This window comes from Tachypleus tridentatus, chromosome 7 (assembly GCF_004210375.1).
Source record: "Tachypleus tridentatus isolate NWPU-2018 chromosome 7, ASM421037v1, whole genome shotgun sequence".
Classification (NCBI taxonomy): Eukaryota; Metazoa; Arthropoda; class Merostomata; order Xiphosura; family Limulidae; genus Tachypleus; species Tachypleus tridentatus.
Genome location: NC_134831.1, coordinates 41593666 through 41618237, shown reverse-complemented (window position 1 = coordinate 41618237; position 24572 = coordinate 41593666). Strand labels below are relative to the sequence as shown.

Sequence of the window (24572 nt, the reverse complement as noted above, 5' to 3'; positions counted from 1 at the left end):
GAAACAAAATTCATTAATCAATTTTAAAAATCAACAGCACTGTCCTCTTTATAATAACTAGTTATTTTACATAAACTTAAAGGTCTGATATAATTAATATTTTGTTAACGATAGGTAGTTATTTCTTATATCTTGATTTTGAAATTGTCGTTAACTCAATTTATAATTTAAAAAATGCTAATAACAGCTTTCTCTTCTTTTTCTTGATCGGTTCGACAAATTTATTAGTTGGTTAATAATATCATAGTATTTTAGAAAATGATTCTTCCCAGTTTTCAGTCGGGGTCAGTTATTTTAAAATATATCTACAGTCGTTTAATATTATTCTGATTTAGAATAAGTACATGATTGAAACTCTTAAGTGCACGTAATTAAAGGTCAATTCAGTGATGTCGAGAAACCCACTTGTTGAGAAATTTATATGCAAAAACGGCTCGTTTGGGTTGAGAAAATATTTTACATAGAAGGTCGAAACGTTGTTCGCTCTTCTATGTAAAATATTTTCTCAACCCAAACGAGCCGTTTTTTGCATATAAAAAAGGTCAATTCAATTTATTACTTTCTTGTAATTTAATCCTGGAGATGGCGCCACCTACCTAACTCCATTGAAGTAACACACTGCTCTCATGTCTTCTGGTAAGGTCTCTGGTTCAGGCCATTGAAAATTGTCTAATATAGGAATGATATTACACTGACTATGAAGCGCTTCGACGACTTCCTGTTAAAGAGCAGGAAATCGGTCTTTAAAATACAGTAATTATACCTCAATAACCTTACAAAGTATATTCTAGCTAGCGAGTGTGTAACCAGTCGCATATAATCATATTACATATATAGAGATATATGTACATTGTGAATTTTTCTCTATCGTTTGCTTGTTACTTTGTATAGGCTCGAAGTTGATAGTTGATGGGGTGCTTTAAATAAATTAATTGAAGTATAATATACTTATTTACCCTACTGTAAGTAGGATGTTCATTTGGGCTTTATCTGAGACACGAGCTGGCTTATCACTCAAAGCTTAACTCGCAGAAGAAAAACAAAAACCCAAAATTTATTATTGTCGTTGAACTAGATTGAAAAATTGAACCCCTGACTATATATTTGGGCTGTGTGTTTACTCAATGGTATATCCTTTTTAAAGCGAGACATTTATTGTTATCAAATGTGGTTTAAATACGTTTCCAAAACGTGGTTCTTTAAACCACAAAATAAAATAACTTTGTACAGATCAAATAACAAAAATTATGTCAAGAGAAAAAGCCAATACCTACAAATATCAAAGAACCATTCAAAAAGCAGTGTAATATCATGATAAAAAAGAACTTAAGAAGAAAACCGTGAAACGTACACTTAGGAGAAGAAAAAACACTCGAAAAACATCTGAACTGTTTACTTACTTCAGTAAAATATGGAGTGTAATTTACTTTGTATGTTTACCCACTTTTATTCAAATTACTGCTTTAACTCAAGTTTATTGACACCAACGTAATTTAGTTGTTGTAGCAATTTTCAGCTTAAACTGTTAACTATATTCAGTATAAAAACATTTTAATGACACATTTTTAATATGAAATAAAGACAAAATAATTTAAAATTGCAATTTAAAGATTTTTTCATTGACATAAATAAATGTTCTGTAAAGTAACTATACACAAACTATTGTCCTTACCAAGCTAACAATTAAATAAACTACTACCCATATCAAGATAATAAGTAGACAAATTATTATATCCTTACCAGACCAACAATTAGACAAACTATTAGCCTTATCAAGCTAACAATTAGATAAACTATTACCCTTATTAAGCTAACAAGTAAATAAACTATTACCCTTATCAAGCTAACAAGTAAATAAACTATTATATACTTATCAGGCCAACAGTTAGACAAACTACTATCCTTAACAAACTAACAATTAGACAAACTACTAACTTTAACAAACTACCAATTGTACAAATTATTATATCCTTACCAACTAACAATTAGACAAACTACTACCCTTATCAAGCTTGCTATAAAACAAACTACTGTCCTCACCTTATGAACCCAATCTTTGCAATCAGTGTCTCCCATGCAACGATCTAGAGCATTTGGAGTAAGGACTAGGAGGAAATGTTTGGCTTGTCTTATGCTGTTGAGAAGGTTGTTATCAAATTTTCCTGCTTCCAACCTCTCAACGTCGATAAAAACAGAGAAACTTCTTAACTGTAGATGAACTTTTAACAAACTAGAAAAAGAAAGGCGGTAAAAAGGAAGTTTTATAAACTGTAAAGAAAACAAAACAGATATTTTATAAAATATCTTAAGAAACTACAGAAACTTGTTACTGAAACAATAAGACTAGCAGTCACTAAACAAAAAGTATTTTATCAAACTTTATTTATTGTTAATTCAATTATAATTTTACTTGTTATAACAAAATTCAAGTTTTAATACAATTATAAGATACAACAAAGGTGATTTTAGCAAATATTTGGAATATCTTTATATCTTAACATTAAAGCAAGAAGCTATGCATATTATCGACCAAAATGGTTAAGAATAAAAATAGTGAAAGAACAAATACAATCGAAGAACTGAAAAAATAATATATATAATCCTCCACAAACCTTCAGGATAAAGGTATAACATTTATTCCAATAATGGACAAGACACAGAGCTTGTGATTACAATGTATGATCCCTCCTCCTCTGCACAGACCACGCAGTAAAGATTATCTGCTCTGTACCTACCATAAAAATCGAACATTGATTTCTAACGTTGTAACCCATCAAACTTATCGCCTCGTCAACGGAGATCAAATGTGGCAGTTAGTTTATTCTTTATTTTTGTAAATATTCCAAAAAGTCTCCAGAAGATGTATGGTCATTGCATACAGTGAGACTTAACTTCACAAGGGTTTAACTCAGGTTAAGTTATATGAAGGCCCAACCACATGTGCAACACTCTATTTTAAGGTTCTCTGATACCGTCGAGGCTATCCACATGTGCAATACTCTATTTCAAAGTTCTCTTGATGCCATCTTTATATAACATCCTATTAACGTTCATTTATATGAAATGATTGATTAAATCCACGAAAAGCGTTATAGCACCAACCGTCTCTGATCGGCCTACACAGACCTTATTAGAAGTTATAAAACGAAGCTAGACGATACATGCTCCAACTATGATTGAAATATTCCAACCATTTATACAATTCTGCTTTTACTCGGCGTTTCCTATATAATCTCCAAACTATCATATGTCATTAGTGTGTTATGCATAGCTCTGGACTCATCTACACTCACTATGAGTTCCAGTGAACACTTGTCCACTAGGCATGCTCAAGTATCTAAATCTGTGTATTCGTTGCTTTAAGGTCAAAGGTTGGTATACGACTGATTTTCTAGCGTGATAAACCTCCACCACCTAGAAGTACTTATTAAGTGTTATTCTTGGATCTATTTCTCCACGTCTTGTTGGGTTCTCCGTTTATCCATGTAGTGGTCAAGACTCTAAGAAACGTCAAAGTCAACGGTCACTTACTTCTCAGTCTGTTTTACTTAAGTGCTTACGCTGGCATATATGCTTGGTAGATGGCGCTACTTACTTCAAAGTTTGCGAAAAGTACGTTTGTTTATTTTTTAAATATTGCTCAAAGCTACACGAGGGCTATCTGCGCTAGCCGTCCACAATTTAGCAGTGTAAAACTAGAGGGAAGGCAGCTAGTCATCACCATCCACTGCCAACTCTTGGGCTACTCTTTTATTATCAACGAATAATAGGATTGACCGTCACTTTATAACGCCCCCACAGCTGAAAGGGCGAACATGTTTGGTGTAGCGGGGATTCGAACCTGCGACCCTCAGATTGGGAGTCGAGTATCCTAACCGTGTTAACCTGGCTATGCCAGGCCAATGCGGAAACAAACTGTATTTTGGACAAAGGTATTATCACTTGACCACAGTTCTCTGTTAATGGATCTCTTTAATGTGATTAGCGTGCTGTTAGGAATGTTTATGAGTTGTATGTCTTGTTCATTGTTAGAGAGCAAAGTTGTACATGAAGAAAACATTAATAACTTCAATGATAATTCTCTGTAAACTCTGTATTGCTCGTTTTCCTAAGACAATATTATCATTATCATGATACCAGTCGGTTTTCCTTGACGTTTAACTAAAGAGAAATTTCATTTTCTCACTTGTCAAGCAATTGAGTATGAAAGTCTTACCTGGCTAACTGGGAGCCATTTGACCTCCTGTAGCTTATGAAGACGTCTAAGCTTTTGTTGCTGGTGATGTCTTCTTCACTACTGGTTCGAGACTGGACCAAGCCTTCCCAAAATTCATCATTACAGGTAATTTTTTAAAGGAACTCCAGCAATAAGCAAATCAGAAGTATTGTTACATCTTACATATTATTAGAGTTTTAATATACGAAACAAACGAAAATAATTAAGTTATCAGAAACAGATTGTGTCTATCCATATTATGGAAAACCAAATTCATAAGCCTAGACAGCAAGAAACAAACTTAAACATTGTTTGTTTTAATATATGTAATTAAAGAAATGTATTAAGTTTCTCAGAAACTAGTCTGTGCTTATTTAAATTATGTAAGATCTGAGATACCTGTCAACTGACGAGGGAATGTTTAAACTTAATTAAAATAATGCAAGTATAAGAAAAATCATATACATCAAAGTAATAACTTGAACATAAACTTTATTTCAAAATTATAACAAAGCTTTGCCATAGACAACATTTGGAGTTGATTTTTAGTCTAACAACAAATACATATTTTGTGGTGATCCTATCTCATATCTTATCAGCCATAATAAAACATCGTTGTTTAAGAAACAATCCAGCAACTTTCATACTTTGACCTTGAATTCTTTTAGAATACTCAACATTCGCTAAAGCATCAACTCGCTAATATTATTTCTGATTACTCAATAGGTTCTGAGTAATTAAGCAACAGGTTTTATAAAATAAAATTAGGGTTAAGTCCAATTCTGAACCCCTTAGAGCATTCCCCGTAGTTCATAGTGTTTACATACAAATTGTGGCTGAGATTGGTCCAGTAGCCTCTGAGAAATTAGTGTAAAAACAAATACACATTTCATCTTTATGAGAGAGAGAGGGATAACCAGAACTATAAGCCAAGTCAGATGTTAACAGACTTAATCATTGCTTATTTTAATATACGAAACTAAAGAAACGAAGTTTCTCAGAGACTCAAACTGTGTTTATTGTATATTACGTATAACCAGAAGCCTAATAAAAAAATCCGAAGAAGCCTACGTAAGCTAAATATAAAAGCGAACAAAGTATTTATTTATAGAGAACTTATGATCGTTTGTTTTTTTAAACACTTCGATGAATAATGCAACAAGAAGCATTAAAGGCGAAATTTCAAAGAATAATTTAAACATTTGTTGTGTTAACGTCTAAATGTGTTTATCCTTTTCTTATCTATGAAACTTAAAAGGTGGTAACGCAACTAATAAAAACGGTTGCATTTTATATTTATTGTAGTGCAACAACAACGGTATAGACGTCGAGGGGTTAAAAAATGGATACTTAGGTGATAACTATTGTGTATCACACATAGAATACAAATTTCCTTTAAATACAACACACAAACCCCCTGGCTATTATTATATTACATTGTCGTAATATTAAAAAAAATTCACGTATTCTAATTATCAAATACCATGTTTAGTGATACCTTTTTAATATAAATTATTTTCATGTTATTCAGTAAGATATCTAAAATTAGCCACTTTTACACTGTGTAAACGTAATTTTATTGTTCCTGGATATCAAACACGTAATACGCACAAAAGATACTCACAACAAGGGGTGATATAAACATGCAAGTTCTGTAACGGTTGTATTAATAAAATGTGAATGTGGTGGTGAATGTCATGACTGAAAAACGAAAGTTACTATTTAAAAACAATGAATTATTTGAATGAACTATAAATCTTTATTTACTTATTATTATTCACAACAATTGTCATGACAGTGCTTGCATTTTTAAAATATTGTAGTGCGAACAGAACTGAGAGTTGTTTTTTTGAAAGATATAAACATAATAACCTTATTTTATATACTTGTAACAAACAGGGAGAGGAAAACAACTTATTTGGAGTAAAACTATTTATGTTCCGAATATTGAAAGTAATACAAACCAGCACCTTACAGAACAAATTTCTCGCAGTGAATAAAAATACTGCTTGATTTTGAATATGTTTTCTCTTTATATTCATCATGGGGGGGGGAGTATTCATGAAGCCTTGATTTTACTGTACAGTATAGGGTTTAACATCTGAGTGAGAGCGAACTTCGTGACTCAGGTTCATTATTTTATTCTTGAGTGTCAGAACCGAAACTGGAACCCAATAGCAATGATTTAGCTAACAAACTTAAAATGCCGTGCATTCCTCATACATGAGTAACAAACAATACAACCCGGTTTTGAGATTAAAGTCTGACAAGCAAGTTCCACTTATCACCGACTAACTCCCTTTGTGTTAGTCCAGTAGGTTAACTCCAGCTATGACACTAACTGAGACAAGTGGATGGAGAAGCCAAGAACAAAAGCCATTTCCGTAGAGGGAAAGGCTTTCTTTAAACAGCTCTCTTGACCTCTCTAGCTATTATTGAACTACGTTTTATTTAAACCATACGTGTACTGAAATACCACAACTATATTTTAACAGCAATTTTTATCAATACCAAGAAGTTTGATAATAACTTTAGTTACCTCAGACCCCAGTAAATATTTACCTTTGGCTAACTGTCACATATAGAACGCATGCGCAATATTTTTTTGCCACGCGTACAGAACTATTTTAACTTCGTGCATGAACACAGCACCTTTCATATTTATGAAACAATACAAATTTTTACAATTCTGGCACGTCGGACGTGGAAATGCCTGAGAGGCGAAAATTCCGGCTACGAAAACGTTTCTATTACAAAATTTTTGAAGGAAGGTTTTATCATCTTGTTGATATTCGAAAGTACAATTTTTTTGTTATCTGTGACAAAAATCATATTAAACAATAATAAATATTGTTAAAAAACAACCTTAAACCGCATAAAGACATTTATCAGCACAGTATTTTAAACCTGAATTACAGTACACGTTGCTACAGCAACGCCACCAAACTACAATGAACATTTGCATTAGAAGATATAGAAATTTCTTGTCACAAGACCTATCCGGATAATAAAGCATTTCCCGTACTATAAATAAATTCCGTTAGATACGGATATAATGTAATGCGAGTTCCTGCTAGCTTTACAATTCTATTGACTCACTAATATAGACGCGAAAATAACCTATGCACTCACTATTAACACACGACTCCAAGAGCAGCAAAAAACATAGGTCACTGAATGCGTTATCCAACAACAACATGCTTTACATATAACAGTCACAAAACTACAGCATGGCCACAGATGAGGAAACTATACTATTTTTACATTATTACGACCTTTAAATGTAACATTAAAGTTTTAGAATGCAGCAGTAAAAAATTACTGGCTATCAATCAATAGTTTTAACCATAGTAATTTCCCACCGCGTGTCATACATTATTACGGATCAGGTGAACCTTCAATCTGAATCGTCGAGCAATAATGAGCGTGCCAATAACATTGAATTGTTACACAATAAGACATGCGCGTAAAAACTAGAACGTCCTGTAAACCTTTATTATAAAATTTGAGACAATTTTAATATCGCAGTTTGTTTGATTTTCTACATTAACTATAAATAAATAATTTAATTACAGGTGCTTATAAAGAGGAGCTGAAATATTCATACTAAACGCAGTAAGCTAATGACAACAACGATAACATGGTCTGATTTAAGGAAGTGGAATACTGCAAAACTGGAGGTGAAAAAGAGAGGTGATCATTTAGGAAAAAAAAAAAAAAAAAGCTTTCGCGCTCGAGCATGTGAAACAAGGGGTCTCTGCTATATAAACGTTATGCCAGATTCTTTTAGAACCTTTACAAATTTGGAAAATGCACATACAGAACCGACGCCTTAAAGTTGTGTTTCCTGATTCTGTTAATTAAGCGAATACCAAGAAACACGAGCAAATAATTAGTATGCCAAGAATAGTTCTTTTGCAAACTGTAAAATACTACAAATGGTAGTAATTCGAGGTATGAATTAAATGTGTTGAGATCCACATGAAGGTTTGATTACAGTTGTCTTGTTTTTATTATTTATGAGAGAATTCACCTAACGAAGGCGTAGAGAGATTTTAACACTGCTGCTTTGAAAGATAATTGCGAGTAGTTAACCTCGATAGCAGGAAGAATATTCCATATCTTTGCCAGTTTATTTCTTAACATTCTTGCAAAATGATTTTTACGTTACGGTGAAAACAAAAGCAGCGGACTTTTGTTTGTTTTGTATACGTATTGAACTGATTCGCTGATTAGAACATAGTTCATGCGAACAACGAATCAGTTACTCCAGGTAAGAGCTATACGCAGTGATTTGTAAATAGTTTTAAGTAAATAACACTGAAGGTCTCAGCTTTACCGCTCTCAAATAACTAGTAATCTTCCGCGTCGTGATATCCTAAGTGAATGCAACAGCTCTGTCGATAGCTGCTAGTTTCTCCCAAACAAAACGCTATGAATAAAATTGTGCTAAAATAACTCGCACAATAACTTGGCCGTATTTTTAATTACACAGATTTTACTAACACCAAAATTTACTAAAATAGTCATGAATATCTTCTGGACACATAGAAAAATATTCCAGATGTTTACAAGATACGACAGGACATAAAATCAAGGCCATTAGCAAACCTTACGCAACACCTTCCCTCCACCCTCTTTTCTAATTCACACCACGCCCAACCGGGATAACGATATAGCAAAGACTGCCAAGCCCATGGGTATGGTTCACCTCCTCACCCCTCATGTATCAGTAGGGGATCATTACATATTTCTATTTATCTGACAGTTTCTACACTCGCTTGTCTATGCTCGACCGTGGAAAGATGTCCTGTGCTTACTCTTTACCTAACTACAGTGGTGATAATGGTAGTGGTTTGGGTGGATACGTTTTTTCACCTTCTTTACTTACTTATAACAGGAAATGACCCCTTAAACGCAAAAGGTATGTAGGTGTGAAAACATATCCATTCGTAAATAAATGTATTCAAGAACTAACAAGTCGATCGAACTTTCAGGCATTTTCTTCACCTAATTCCTACCGGAATGAGACATGTGCATCTTTGTTTAATATTTGTTAATAGTGCTTATTGAATCAGGTACAGAAATGTCGAAAAAAGACCTACTGTAAATGCAGTGTACCAAAAATGATGCTGGATATAGAAGATAGTGTAGTTAACATGTTATTATTATATATCTTAATCCACTCAGATATTATTAATTAATAAAGTTTAATTTCTGTATAAAGTTCATGAGTCAGGTCACTTGTTGATTGGCCACTATCATTTCCTGATACTATAGGTAATTTAATGAAAAGTCTTACTAAAAAGATGATTTTTTGTTTTTTTACAGAAACCTGTTATTTATCACATGCTACTAACCTAGTCACTATTAGGGTAAGATACTACATATCACATGCCACTAACCTAGTCACTATTAGGGTAAGATACTACATATCACATGCCACTAACCTAGTCACTATTAGGGTAAGATACTACATATCACATGCTGCTAACCTAGTCACTATTAGGGTAAGATACTACATATCACATGCTGCTAACCTAGTCACTATTAGGGTAAGATACCACATATCACATGCTACTAACCTAGTCACTATTAGGGTAAGATATTACATATCACATGCTACTAACCTAGTCACTATTAGGGTAAGATACTACATATCACATGCTACTAACCTAGTCACTATTAGGGTAAGATATTACATATCACATGCTACTAACCTAGTCACTATTAGGGTAAGATATTACATATCACATGCATGCTACTAACCTAGTCACTATTAGGGTAATATATTACATATCACATGCTACTAACCTAGTCACTATTAGGGTAAGATATTACATATCACATGCTACTAACCTAGTCACTATTAGGGTAAGATACTACATATCACATGGTACTAACCTAGTCACTATTAGATAAGATACTACATATCACATGGTACTAACCTAGTCACTATTAGGGAAGTTACTACAATAATCTTCAATATATGTTTGGTTCAGGTTTTTGAACTGACAGACTAAATAAAAGACAATTAGTCAGCAGCCTCCTGTCTGATCTACGTGTGGGATACATCTGTCGTTCTTATAACGCGTTTTTGCGACGAAGGGCTGGTAAACACTAATCCTTGAATGTAAGTCTAGACATGCTTACTACTTGCTTTCACCCAACTCAAGCAGAATATATAATTTCTGATAGATAGATATATATAATTTTTAAAAAACAGTATTAAACCTCTTATAGTTCCATTTTTCTTCCAAAATATTCCACTTTTCAGACTATCAGAAAGTTATGCATATTACAATTATTCTTTACTTAACGAAACGTAACACCAACCAATTATTAAGTCATTTAACCAATATCTTTATTTAAGGTCATGATGCAAGACGTTAAAGAAACAACACGTGTCTATGGAGTCTCAGAAATGACGTCGCGTCACGCTGCGAGCCAGAAAAAAATCTCGCAAAGTTTACAACTCCAGTGTAAACATCGAGATTAATGCGCGGACCATTCACGCTGAACAATCTAGTTACAGCCACGCCCTGTAAGAGTTAGTTATCGCCAATATTTGTGTAACTGAGTAAGAATAACAGATAGTACAGCGACGAGGGGACTATTCTTGAATGAGCACACGGCTCGGTTTTGAACCTCTCTTCCACATATCACAGGCAGTCTAACATCCCCACCCCCTAGTTCGAATTCCTAGCTCTTTAACACACAAGTTCTTTTAAGTATCGGTTTTATAAAGTGTTACATAGTCTGGTTCACCCATCTGGGGGTGGTACCATTTGTGATCGTCTCCTGATTCCTTCAGTTTAGTAAGTTTTAAAGTATAAAATGCATCACCCATAAGGTATATTTAGGGTAAAAGATACAACCCTATATTCAAAAAGAAAATGTTCTACGTGCAGCAAGTGATAATTACAATTTCATTTCTCCAATTGTTTTCTTTATTTTTTTATGCATGTGCAACAAACTGAAAGTTGCAAGCTCGTGTTCGTACGTACACAGATGAAGCTTGCCAGTGTCGTTTTCAATTGCGACTCTTCGCGTGGACAGAGTACTGCCGAGGCAAACAAACCATCAAGATCTTTTCAAGTATACATTCCTTCTCCGAGAAGAAAAACTGTAATCCTTCCACAAATTGGTTATCTCAAAATAAAATAAATATTAGGTGTTAAATTAACTTCTTTTTTTTATCGTACAAACAATAAAACTACAATTAACAATAACTTTATTTTGTATTTTGAAAATAAAATGATTTCATCTTCAGGCTTAAAGATTTGAGCTTGACAAGAACATTCTTAATTAATACCAAATTTATTCAAAAACCAGGCACAAAACTGAGGTCTATACTATGTAAAAACTACACTGACAAACACCACACCAACATTATTTATGAAATACAATGTGATAACTGCCACGACTTCCATATTGGAGAAACAAGTAGAAAAATGGAAACCAGATTCAAAGAACATAAAAGTCACCTTCACACGTTTTCGAACACTGCAAGTCAAATAAAAATAAACACAGCATAACCATAGAAAACACTCAAATACTAAATAAAGAAACAAACATAAACAAACGCAAAATTAAAGAAGCCTTATTTATACAACAACTTAAACCCAAAATAAACCAATATAAAGGAACACCTTTATACTTATATTAATATAATAAAATAAATAAAATTATATATTCAAACATCTAACACCGCCCTCTACATTCCGACACTCAGTTACACAACCCCTTCCAAACATGTGGTCAGCTTCCGGTCAGTTACCTCTTTCTTTGTGAACCTGACGATGACCGAAGAAGGTCGAAACGTTGTTCGCTCTTCTATGTAAAATATTTTCTCGACCCAAACGAGCCGTTTTTACATATATATTAATCTAACGATAGTAAATTCACACGTTTATACTGTTCCATTTTATAACGCATAGTGTGCCCAACAGATGGCGCAACAAACACGACTGTGTTGTCTCATCCGTATTCTGACGGTTATTTTTGGAAAACGGTATAAAAAAATCAATAACATAATGAAAAAACGATATCAATGTATTTTGTTATTAGGTTCGCCTATTATGACCAACTCTAACGACGAATAAAGAAGTTATTTATTAATGGATTGATTTTTATTTTTGTTTGCTCTGATCGGATGTTACTAATTAATGACGTTTTACTCAAAAATTCATACATTTATTGGAACAAGAAACCAATACGTTTATATGTTAAACACTAGTAGGTTACTCTTTTCACGTTTATATTTTAACGTAATATTAACTTCTTATTCGAGAGATAAAATGTTTTAATTTTACTTTTTTTTTTCTTGAGAAGAACGGAACGTGAACGGCAAAAATACGAACACTAAATTTTAACAGAGTTACTTAACCTAATATATCGGGTGATATATTTTTAAGACTGAAAACACACTTTTGCAAATTATATGTAATGAGATGATGAATACACACGAAACAAAGCTTAATAGGAAAATCTAATAGTTACACAGGATTTATCGATTTGGTTTTTCCTGACGAACTATTCAATCTACAAGATATAAAATCATTGTAATCAAAATATAAATCCAAACAACAGTACATATATATATATATTCCAGGGAATATTGCAATTACCAGAAATGTATTCACAGTATTATTGTTATAATAAACATATGTATCCAATGAAATGTTATAATTAACGTATATCCAAGGGAATGTTATAATTAACACGTATCTAAAGAATTACTTTTAAAAAATATACATCAAAGAAAGAAAAACATTAAGCCATTAAATTCACTGAACAATAGGAAATATGTAATATGTAGAACACATTGTTACTAATTAGAATGTAGTACATGCACAACACAATGTTACTAACAAAAACATAACACATACAAATCACTTTGTTACTACATAAAATGTAACACAAGTTGAAGAAAAATATTGGAATATTTACCTCGCACAGCCTGGGAGATTCTTATCCGATGAATACTGTTGTCCACACCACATTCCTTGGCCAACTGCTCTTCAGATAACAGGAGCAAAGTACCTTTATCCACACCGCACTGTAACATAGGATAGGTATACTGACTAAACTCTAAGCTAAGGTCCTGCAGCAGTTGGTTTAAGTTGGTAGAATCACAGGACGAATAGTCAGCCATACGTTTTAATAAGCTTAATTCCCTGAGGAACCTACCAGAGAACAAATACGAGGTCGTCGTTTTAGAAAATGTTATGTTTTACTGGCATAACACAATTATTATGTTTTATGTTGCTGTAAAATATTCCACTCACGTTTATAGCCTCTGACGTAATTTGAAAACTTTAAACTGCTGTATTAATTTTAAATGTTTTTATTTGGAATTAGTTCCACACAGGCATTTACCTAGGAAACAAGGGGTTTCAGTATCTCAAACATGAATAAATCATACAACACACAAACAAACATGCCTTAAAACTATTTACCAAGTAAAGAAACTATTTCAAGAAGGAAGTAAATATAGAGATGGCTAATATCAATCTGTCAAAAACAATACAAACAAGGTAATAGGAATGACAATTACTTCCTTTTTTAAAATAATTTTTCTTTCTTTCTTTGTTTATTCTTGTAATGCAATGTTTCAATACACATAGGAAGGCTGTACTTATAACCAAGCTACAACTTCAATATCTATTATTGGATAGTAATCCTTTTTTCACCCTGCATTTAAGCTTTTAAAAGAGCACCAAATTTCTGTAAGAAAGCTATCTTCAAGGGGTAATGCTAACATCGTTTACACTAGAATTATATATATTTATTACTACTACTTATTAATAATACTTATAAAACTGTATACTCCGTTTGAAACTATGTCACCACAGTGAAGTTGAGTGACTCCATTGTTTTAGTTTATCAGTTTATCATGTAATAAAAATAAGTAGAAGAAAGAAGAACAAGAAATTCAAACTTTTTGTTATGATATTTACAGATTTGATATATATATATATATAGCATCAACGTCCAGTCATAGCAAACTATTTAATTGTAGGGAAACTAAAACAAAATCAACCAGCTTATGAGTATAGATTAAACTAAATATAATTTTCTTACGTTTTTATTTATAAATAGTATACACACATGCTGTTAACGATATTTTCGGCCGTATTTCCCAAAAATAAGATATTTTGTCAGCAGACGTTAGAAAGGTGTGTTAGGTTCGTACAACAGAATAACTGAATAGCATGTTGCAAATGTTTAAGTACCAAGAATGACATGTTGACTGTCTCCGAATATTATGTTAACAAATTCATAAACATTTCTTTTTTGAAAAGTGCGCACACTGTGTGCACTTTACCTGATCACCAATGCGCAAACTGCCCAAAGGTTAAATTACTTCGTCCGAAACACGAGTATACAACTGTGTTAATAAAACTGCCGAACACATTGTTTTGGAACCATAAGTCCAAATAAATACGCCTTTGTAAATACAATTCATCGCAGCTTTTGGTATTCTACTTTACGAATAATTGATTTAAGTCGTGAGTCAGGACGAGCGAATGGTTTGTTTGTTTTTAGCGCAAAGCTACACAAGGACTATCTGCGCAAGCCGTCCTTAATTTAGCAACGTAAGACTAGAATGAAGGCAGCTAGTCATCACCACCCACCGCCAACTCTTGGGCTATATTTTACCAATGAATGGTGGGATTGACCGTCACATTATATCACCCACATGGCCGAAAGAGCGAGCATGTTTGGTGTGACGGGGATTCGAACCTGCGACCCTCAGATTACGAGTCGAGCGCCCTAACCACCTGGTCATACCGAGCCAGTCGAACGAATGGTATTTCGCCGACATTTCTTCAACTCCATATTACTTCTGTTAATTTCTACTCTTGTTAATTTACTTCTGTTACTTTCCAATAGAAATCTGCGGGCTGGTCACGTTATTGTTTTAGACAAGAGATGATTAAAAATTGATATTATTAGTCCTCCTGTAAGAATCCCACGTTTACACCAACCCACGTATCATTCTTGCCAAGTACGATCTAATTACGTCCATTATTAAATAAGAGACAATTAATATTCACATAGCGCTATGTACAACACTATATATTGCTATCATCTTTAAGCCTAAATAGCACTATGATCTCATACACTTCCTGGAACTGCATATCCATTAGAAGTTTCACTTCTACTGTATACAGTTAACCACAATTTAAATTTAAGCGCAAAATCAAAGAAATATGGAAAATATTATTTTCAAAATGGCGTGGAAGCGGTTCAAAGCTGTGTAAATGCATTAATTATACTCTAATGTTGACTGCAAGTCATTTGAAATTACTAATATTTTTATACCAATGGCATAATCTATTCCCTTGTTGTAATTACATGCAATTAGTATGTTGTTTCTGATTAAAGAAAAAAAAAAAAAGTAGCTCTTGTTCTCCATTTTGGAGCATGTACGTTAACCGGATTCATTTTTCTTAAATACAATTTTACTCATTACTTTAATTATCTAATTAACTTTAGATAATGATTATACTGTATAATGATGTACACTGTCCACGTCTAACAAGTCCTCACTTTTTCTTTATTTCTTCAGATATTCTGTTACTCTTAATTTTACTATTATTTCCAAGGTCGCTTTATGATATTATTAAATAAATAGTTCTAAAAGTCTGGTAACGCTAACACTAGGCTTAGACCCCAGTTCATCGATCGTACAATACTGCGCAGTCGCATGAATTATTTTCAGCCATCCACCCATGTGGCGTGAGCTATGGTAATGTTTAAATTTTTATTTTAAACAGAAGTGGAGAAAAAGGGTTTAGAATTGTAGCTTTATGTGTAAAATTTAGTATTACATCTGACGACGATTCTCTATTCTCAATGTAGTGTTACTTATGTTTATTCGCAAAAGGAGTCTGATGAAAAAAAACTGACCACAAATAACTACTTTCTAACTATTTCAATAACATGGCGTAACTAAGTTATGCTTGTATTATTTCTTTTTCAACCACTAAGCGGCCACAAAAAAACTGTCATTCAACACCTACTCATGTGCATGTTATAAAATTTTTTGATAATAAAACAACCTTCTAACAATGTGGTGGAAACCGTGCAGAGAATACCAACATAATGAAAACAATATCTATCTTCTAAAATGTGCCCTGCTTGTATAACGGTAAATATACGGATTTACAACACTAAAATCATGGGTTCGATTCCCCTCGGTGGACTCAGCAGATAGCCCAATGTGGCTTTGCTATAAGAAAACACTCACACATCATCTAACAATATGGTGGACATTATATCAACTTCTTTTTACGATATAAACAATTATACCCAACGCATCCGGTCTATAAATAATTAACTCGACTAAAAAAACAATTATTTGAAACTATATGGGGGTTGTTCATGTTTTTTCTAACTAATTTATTTAAGGCCTAAGATCAATACAGTGTATTTATAGTGAGATTTGTTATGTTTCTTGAAGTTAATATCTTCTGTATAAACTTCGATCACTGAAAAATAAGCTACTGCCTGTAGTTAGTTGAGGCTACTCTCTGCCATCTACCCTAACTTAATAGTGTAAGACTAGAGGATAAGTCACCATTACATACCTCTAACCCCTAATTTAATAGTGTAAGACTAGAGGAAAAGTCACCATTACATACCTCTAACCCCTAATTTAATAGTGTAAGACTAGAGGATAAGTCACCATTACATACCTCTAACCCCTAATTTAATAGTGTAAGACTAGAGGAAAAGTCACCATTACATACCTCTAACCCCTAATTTAATAGTGTAAGACTAGAGGAAAAGTCACCATTACATACCTCTAACCCCTAATTTAATAGTGTAAGACTAGAGGAAAAGTCACCATTACATACCTCTAACCCCTAATTTAATAGTGTAAGACTAGAGGAAAAGTCACCATTACATACCACTAACCCCTAATTTAATAGTGTAAGACTAGAGGAAAAGTCACCATTACATACCTCTAACCCCTAACTTAATAGTGTAAGACTAGAGGAAAAGTCACCATTACATACCTCTAACCCCTAATTTAATAGTGTAAGACTAGAGGAAAAGTCACCATTACATACCTCTAACCCCTAATTTAATAGTGTAAGACTAGAGGAAAAGTCACCATTACATACCACTAACCCCTAATTTAATAGTGTAAGACTAGAGGAAAAGTCACCATTACATACCTCTAACCCCTAACTTAATAGTGTAAGACTAGAGGAAAAGTCACCATTACATACCTCTAACCCCTAATTTAATAGTGTAAGACTAGAGGATAAGTCACCATTACATACCTCTAACCCCTAATTTAATAGTGTAAGACTAGAGGAAAAGTCACCATTACATACCTCTAACCCCTAATTTAATAGTGTAAGACTAGAGGAAAAGTCACCATTACATACCTCTAACCCCTAATTTAATAGTGTAAGACTAGAGGAAAAGTCACCATTACATACCTCTAACCCCTAATTTAATAGTGTAAGACTAGAGGAAAAGTCACCATTACATACCTCTAACCCCTAATTTAATAGTGTAAGACTAGAGGAAAAGTCACCATTACATACCTCTAACCCCTAATTTAATAGTGTAAGACTAGAGGAAAAGTCACCATTACATACCTCTAACCCCTAATTTAATAGTGTAAGACTAGAGGAAAAGTCACCATTACATACCACTAACCCTAATTTAATAGTGTAAGACTAGAGGAAAAGTCACCATTACATACCTCTAACCCCTAACTTAATAGTGTAAGACTAGAGGAAAAGTCACCATTACATACCTCTAACCCCTAATTTAATAGTGTAAGACTAGAGGATAAGTCACCATTACATACCTCTAACCCCTAATTTAATAGTGTAAGACTAGAGGAAAAGTCACCATTACATACCTCTAACCCCTAATTTAATAGTGTAAGACTAGAGGAAAAGTCACCATTACATACCTCTAACCCCTAATTTAATAGTGTAAGACTAGAGGAAAAGTCACCATTACATACCTCTAACCCCTAATTTAATAGTGTAAGACTAGAGGAAAAGTCACCATTACATACCTCTAACCCCTAATTTAATAGTGTAAGACTAGAGGAAAAGTCACCATTACATACCTCTAACCCCTAATTTAATAGTGTAAGACTAGAGGAAAAGTCACCATTACATACCTCTAACCCCTAATTTAATAGTGTAAGACTAGAGGATAAGTCACCATTACATACCTCTAACCCCTAATTTAATAGTGTAAGACTAGAGGAAAAGTCACCATTACATACCTCTAACCCCTAATTTAATAGTGTAAGACTAGAGGAAAAGTCACCATTACATACCTCTAACCCCTAATTTAATAGTGTAAGACTAGAGGAAAAGTCACCATTACATACCTCTAACCCCTAATTTAATAGTGTAAGACTAGAGGAAAAGTCACCATTACATACCTCTAACCCCTAATTTAATAGTGTAAGACTAGAGGATAAGTCACCATTACATACCTCTAACCCCTAATTTAATAGTGTAAGACTAGAGGATAAGTCACCATTACATACCTCTAACCCCTAATTTAATAGTGTAAGACTAGAGGAAAAGTCACCATTACATACCTCTAACCCCTAATTTAATAGTGTAAGACTAGAGGAAAAGTCACCATTACATACCTCTAACCCCTAATTTAATAGTGTAAGACTAGAGGAAAAGTCACCATTACATACCTCTAACCCCTAATTTAATAGTGTAAGACTAGAGGAAAAGTCACCATTACATACCTCTAACCCTAATTTAATAGTGTAAGACTAGAGGAAAAGTCACCATTACATACCTCTAACCCCTAATTTAATAGTGTAAGACTAGAGGAAAAGTCACCATTACATACCTCTAACCCCTAATTTAATAGTGTAAGACTAGAGGAAAAGTCACCATTACATACCTCTAACCCCTAATTTAATAGTGTAAGACTAGAGGATAAGTCACCATTACATACCTCTAACCCCTAATTTAATAGTGTAAGACTAGAGGATAAGTCACCATTACATACCTCTAACCCCTAATTTAATAGTGTAAGACTAGAGGAAAAGTCACCATTACATACCTCTAACCCCTAACTTAATAGTGTAAGACTAGAGGAAAAGTCACCATTACATACCTCTAACCCCTAATTTAATAGTGTAAGACTAGAGGAAAAGTCACCATTACATACCTCTAACCCCTAATTTAATAGTGTAAGACTAGAGGAAAAGTCACCATTACATACCTCTAACCCCTAATTTAATAGTGTAAGACTAGAGGAAAAGTCACCATTACATACCTCTAACCCCTAATTTAATAGTGTAAGACTAGAGGAAAAGTCACCATTACATACCTCTAACCCCTAATTTAATAGTGTAAGACTAGAGGATAAGTCACCATTACATACCTCTAACCCCTAATTTAATAGTGTAAGACTAGAGGATAAGTCACCATTACATACCTCTAACCCCTAATTTAATAGTGTAAGACTAGAGGAAAAGTCACCATTACATACCTCTAACCCCTAACTTAATAGTGTAAGACTAGAGGAAAAGTCACCATTACATACCTCTAACCCCTAATTTAATAGTGTAAGACTAGAGGAAAAGTCACCATTACATACCTCTAACCCCTAATTTAATAGTGTAAGACTAGAGGAAAAGTCACCATTACATACCTCTAACCCCTAATTTAATAGTGTAAGACTAGAGGAAAAGTCACCATTACATACCTCTAACCCCTAATTTAATAGTGTAAGACTAGAGGAAAAGTCACCATTACATACCTCTAACCCCTAATTTAATAGTGTAAGACTAGAGGATAAGTCACCATTACATACCTCTAACCCCTAATTTAATAGTGTAAGACTAGAGGAAAAGTCACCATTACATACCTCTAACCCCTAATTTAATAGTGTAAGACTAGAGGAAAAGTCACCATTACATACCTCTAACCCCTAATTTAATAGTGTAAGACTAGAGGAAAAGTCACCATTACATACCTCTAACCCCTAATTTAATAGTGTAAGACTAGAGGAAAAGTCACCATTACATACCTCTAACCCCTAATTTAATAGTGTAAGACTAGAGGAAAAGTCACCATTACATACCTCTAACCCCTAACTTAATAGTGTAAGACTAGAGGAAAAGTCACCATTACATACCTCTAACCCCTAATTTAATAGTGTAAGACTAGAGGAAAAGTCACCATTACATACCTCTAACCCCTAATTTAATAGTGTAAGACTAGAGGAAAAGTCACCATTACATACCTCTAACCCCTAATTTAATAGTGTAAGACTAGAGGATAAGTCACCATTACATACCTCTAACCCCTAATTTAATAGTGTAAGACTAGAGGATAAGTCACCATTACATACCTCTAACCCCTAATTTAATAGTGTAAGACTAGAGGATAAGTCACCATTACATACCTCTAACCCCTAATTTAATAGTGTAAGACTAGAGGATAAGTCACCATTACATACCTCTAACCCCTAATTTAATAGTGTAAGACTAGAGGATAAGTCACCATTACATACCTCTAACCCCTAATTTAATAGTGTAAGACTAGAGGAAAAGTCACCATTACATACCTCTAACTCTTGGACCATTTACCGACAAATAGTGGAATTTACTGACATTTTATAATGCCCCTACGGCTGAAAGGAATGAGCATGTTCAGAACCCGCAGATTACGAGTCAAACACAAACTAGAATAACCCAATTAAGGCAGTCACTTCGTACCCAACCAGAAAACGAATAATTGGGGTAATGACTTCATTACTGGGTTGGGATAATGAGATTTACCTTGTCAGAACTACTGAATTCTACGAAGTAAAAACAACAACAACATATATCTATGCATATCATATCGAGTATCAACGAACCCTTTCTAACTGTACAAAGGTTCATCAGACAGACTGGAATACTATAGACATAGTATCATCAACCTGCATTGGCAACAACTGTTATGGTGTGAACTAGATTACGTTGATGAAGCATTATTACTATTAACCGTACACGAGTCGCTTACAAACCAAAATTAACGTGATTATTAATAACACAATATTATTTATTTATTTCAACACCAATTATTTCTTGCTCTTATTTATAGTCCAATTATCAGCTTCACTCAGTTTCCGTTACAATTGGCCAATCAACAATTAGTCTTATTGTTTCAGAAGCAGCCACAGTGAATGTAAAAACGAACGGATAACAAAATGTCATAATCAAACTGCCACCCCCAACCCAGCATTTCACATCTATCTACAGTCGTTAAGTCTACCCGTGCATGTAGACTGATGAGGTTTTTTTGCGACTAGTGGCAGACACGCCATATATAGAGCTGGTTCTTACTGAGCCAGTGAACGTGCAGTGCACGTGAAGATGACCGGCACTCTTACCCATGTTCCTCATAACTAGTTAGTCATGAAACATAAATGCGAATATAGAGTACCTTACGTGAAGTATTTTAACATTAAAATATGGTGAACAAGTGTGTGAAGGGATTATAACGAAGGCTAACCTCCCGACTGAGGAAAAAACCCCAATTATTTCATCCTTATTACATATTGAAAATAAAACCAAATATGCCATTTTCTCCACGTCTCCACATAACAGTTCTCCCAAAGTTAATTTTAAGATACACAAAAGGCCAGGCATGGCCAGGTGGTTAGGAGACGCTCGACTCGCAACCTAAGGGTCATGAGTTCAGATCCCCGCGACACCAACCATGCTCGCCCTTTCAGCCATGGGACGTTATAACGTGACGGTCAACCACACTATTCTTTGGCAAAAGAGTAGCCCAAGAGTTGGCGGTGGGTGGTGATGAATAGCTACCTTTCCTCCAGTCTTTCACTGCTAAATAGCCCTCGTGTACCTTCGCGCAAGATTCAACAAACTACATAAAAAAACACACTAAAAAACACGTGTTTTAACATTTCGTTATTAAGCTGAAACTTGATACTGGTAAGTTTGACAATACCTTGTGGTAATGAAAGAGTTGAGTTAGCCAGATGAACGTGTGGTGCTAAAGACATTTATGTGCGTGTGGATGTTGAACCATAAACTACATTAACCATCTTTACAGAAAAAAGCGAAAATGATTTAAAATAAAAAAAACTCTTCTCACACAGTACTTAATGATGCAAGAGACTAAAACGTAATACATCGTCTCTCAATCACACAGAACGTAAGTTTAGTGTGTCTGTGTTTCTTTGCTATGTATACTCTATCCATTAATCCAGAGGTTATCACAGTGATGAAATATGCCTGTCTATAATTTGAATGTTCAGGTTCAGTTACTGAAGAACACCAAAGACTGTTTTGATTTGTTTGTTGTTTTAATTAAGCACAAAACTACACAATGGGCTATCTGCATCGTGCCCACCACAGGTATCGAAACCAGATTTGTAGTGGCGTGAGTCTGCAGACACACTGCTGTGCCCCTGGGGGCGAACACCAAAAACCACTTTCAACATTTTATATCAGGGAAATGCACACAAAGTATGGTACCAGGAAGAGTTGGGAGGTATGAGAAGGTACTGGTGAGAAGTTAGGATGGATGAGAAACTACTGGTGAGAAGTTAGGATGGATAAGAAACTACTGGTGAGAAGTTAAGATGGATGAGAAACAACTGGTGAGAAGTTAGGATGGATAAGAAACTACTGGTGAGAAGTTAGGATGGATGAGAAACTACTGGTTGAAAGGAATGAGAAAGAAATAGTTACTAAACTCTTCAAAAAAAGAAAAGCAAAAGGCAAAATATGAGACAAATTGTTAACAAGTTTATTCTGGGTAGTTCTGTATGACATGTGTGAAACTTTGCACATTCACTGCTGAACATCCAGAGTCTGCAAAGGCGAAGTCCACACTCACTAGGTGAAGTTTAACGTCACTCAACGTCAATAAGGAATATGCCTCCCGTGAGCATCAATAACTGCTTGGCATCTCCTGCCCATGGAAGCGATGAGATGACGAATCACATCCTGTGGAATGGCTGTCCACTCAGCCTGCAAAGCTGCTGCAAGCTGAGGTAGAGTCTGCGGTTGAGGTTGTCGCCGTCGCACACGTCGGTTCAAATCGTCCCAAAGATGTTCGATGGGGTTTAAATCTGGTGATCTAGAGGGCCAGGGAAGAACGTTGATGTTGTGGTGTCTCAAGAAGACAGTGGTGAGTCGGGCTGTGTAAGGACGGGCGTTGTCATGTTGAAAAACGTCGTTGACGTTCACCATGATGGGTTGCACATGGGGCCTAAGAATCTCGTCGACGTATCGTTGAGCCATAAGATTCCCTCGAATGTGCAAAAGGTCTGTTCTGGCATTGTAGACAACGGCAGCCCACATCATGACGCTGCCACCACCAAATCTGTCAACATCCTGCACACAGTTTGCTGCAAAACGTTCACCTCGGAGACGGTAAACACGGGTCCTTCCATCCTGCCTACGAAGCATAAAACGTGATTCATCGCTGAACCAAACATGCCTCCATCGTCGATGATACCATACCCGATGTGCCCGAGTCCGCTGCAGCCGTGCTTGACGATGTTGCTGGGTGAGAATGACGCCTCTGACTGGATGTCGAGGTCGGATTCCTGCATCTCGTAGACGGTTGCGTACAGTCTGATCGGAAATCCTATGCAGCCCTGGTATGGTTGAGACAGTAGACGTCGTAGTGGTGGTCCTATCCCGAAGGTGACGTAACCGGATGTAGCAATCTTGTGCGGGCGTGGTCACACGAGGTCTGCCAGATCGTGGACGGTCACGAGTTGATCCATGTTGTTGGTGACGAATCCATAGCCTTGTGATGGTGCTTGGGTGGACATTCACAGCTCTGGCGACATCTGATCGAGATTCGCCTGCTTCCAAGCGACCAATGGCGTTGTTGCGTTGTGCTTCAGTCAGTCTTGGCGTAACTGTATTGCGTGTCGGTGACTTAACACTGAGCTATGGAAACCGAGAACCCGTCACTTTTATAGGGATTTTGCACATGTTGCACTTGCAGATCTCTCAAACAAATTTATTGAACACGCATGCGTTTTGGCGAAAAATCCGATGTTTTCCTCCGTTTTCAAAGTGTACAACTTTTATTGTCATTTTGGTCTGACAATCAGTGCCTTAACACGTGTAACATCACATACTCTGAGCTTGTAACGTTATTACATATATTTCTCTTTAAAATAACAAAAATATTCCTTTTGCGTTTCTTGTTTTGAAGAGTATATTTTATGAAAATAAGTGTAAGTAATTTTTACTTAGTTGAATTTGGCACTTCATTAAGTGTGAACATAAAATAGTACGAATTTCAGAAACCATATTTTCAGAAATATGGAGGCAGCACCCACTATAGTTATGATA

At 34.8% G+C, this 24572-nt stretch overlaps 1 protein-coding gene across 5 annotated transcripts in view; it reads right to left on the bottom strand.

The window, feature by feature from the left end:
- Positions 1 to 24572, bottom strand: part of LOC143255511 (NAD(+) hydrolase sarm1-like) — a 125623-nt gene that overhangs the window by 4539 nt on the left and 96512 nt on the right. For all 5 annotated transcript variants that reach the window (XM_076511292.1, XM_076511290.1, XM_076511289.1 and 2 more), the window contains exons 5-8: positions 13169 to 13404; positions 4217 to 4319; positions 2041 to 2230; positions 597 to 718 (exon numbers count right to left, since the gene is read on the bottom strand). In XM_076511292.1, the coding sequence (XP_076367407.1) occupies positions 597 to 718; positions 2041 to 2230; positions 4217 to 4319; positions 13169 to 13404 (651 nt within the window). The remainder of the gene's footprint in view (positions 1 to 596; positions 719 to 2040; positions 2231 to 4216; positions 4320 to 13168; positions 13405 to 24572) is intronic.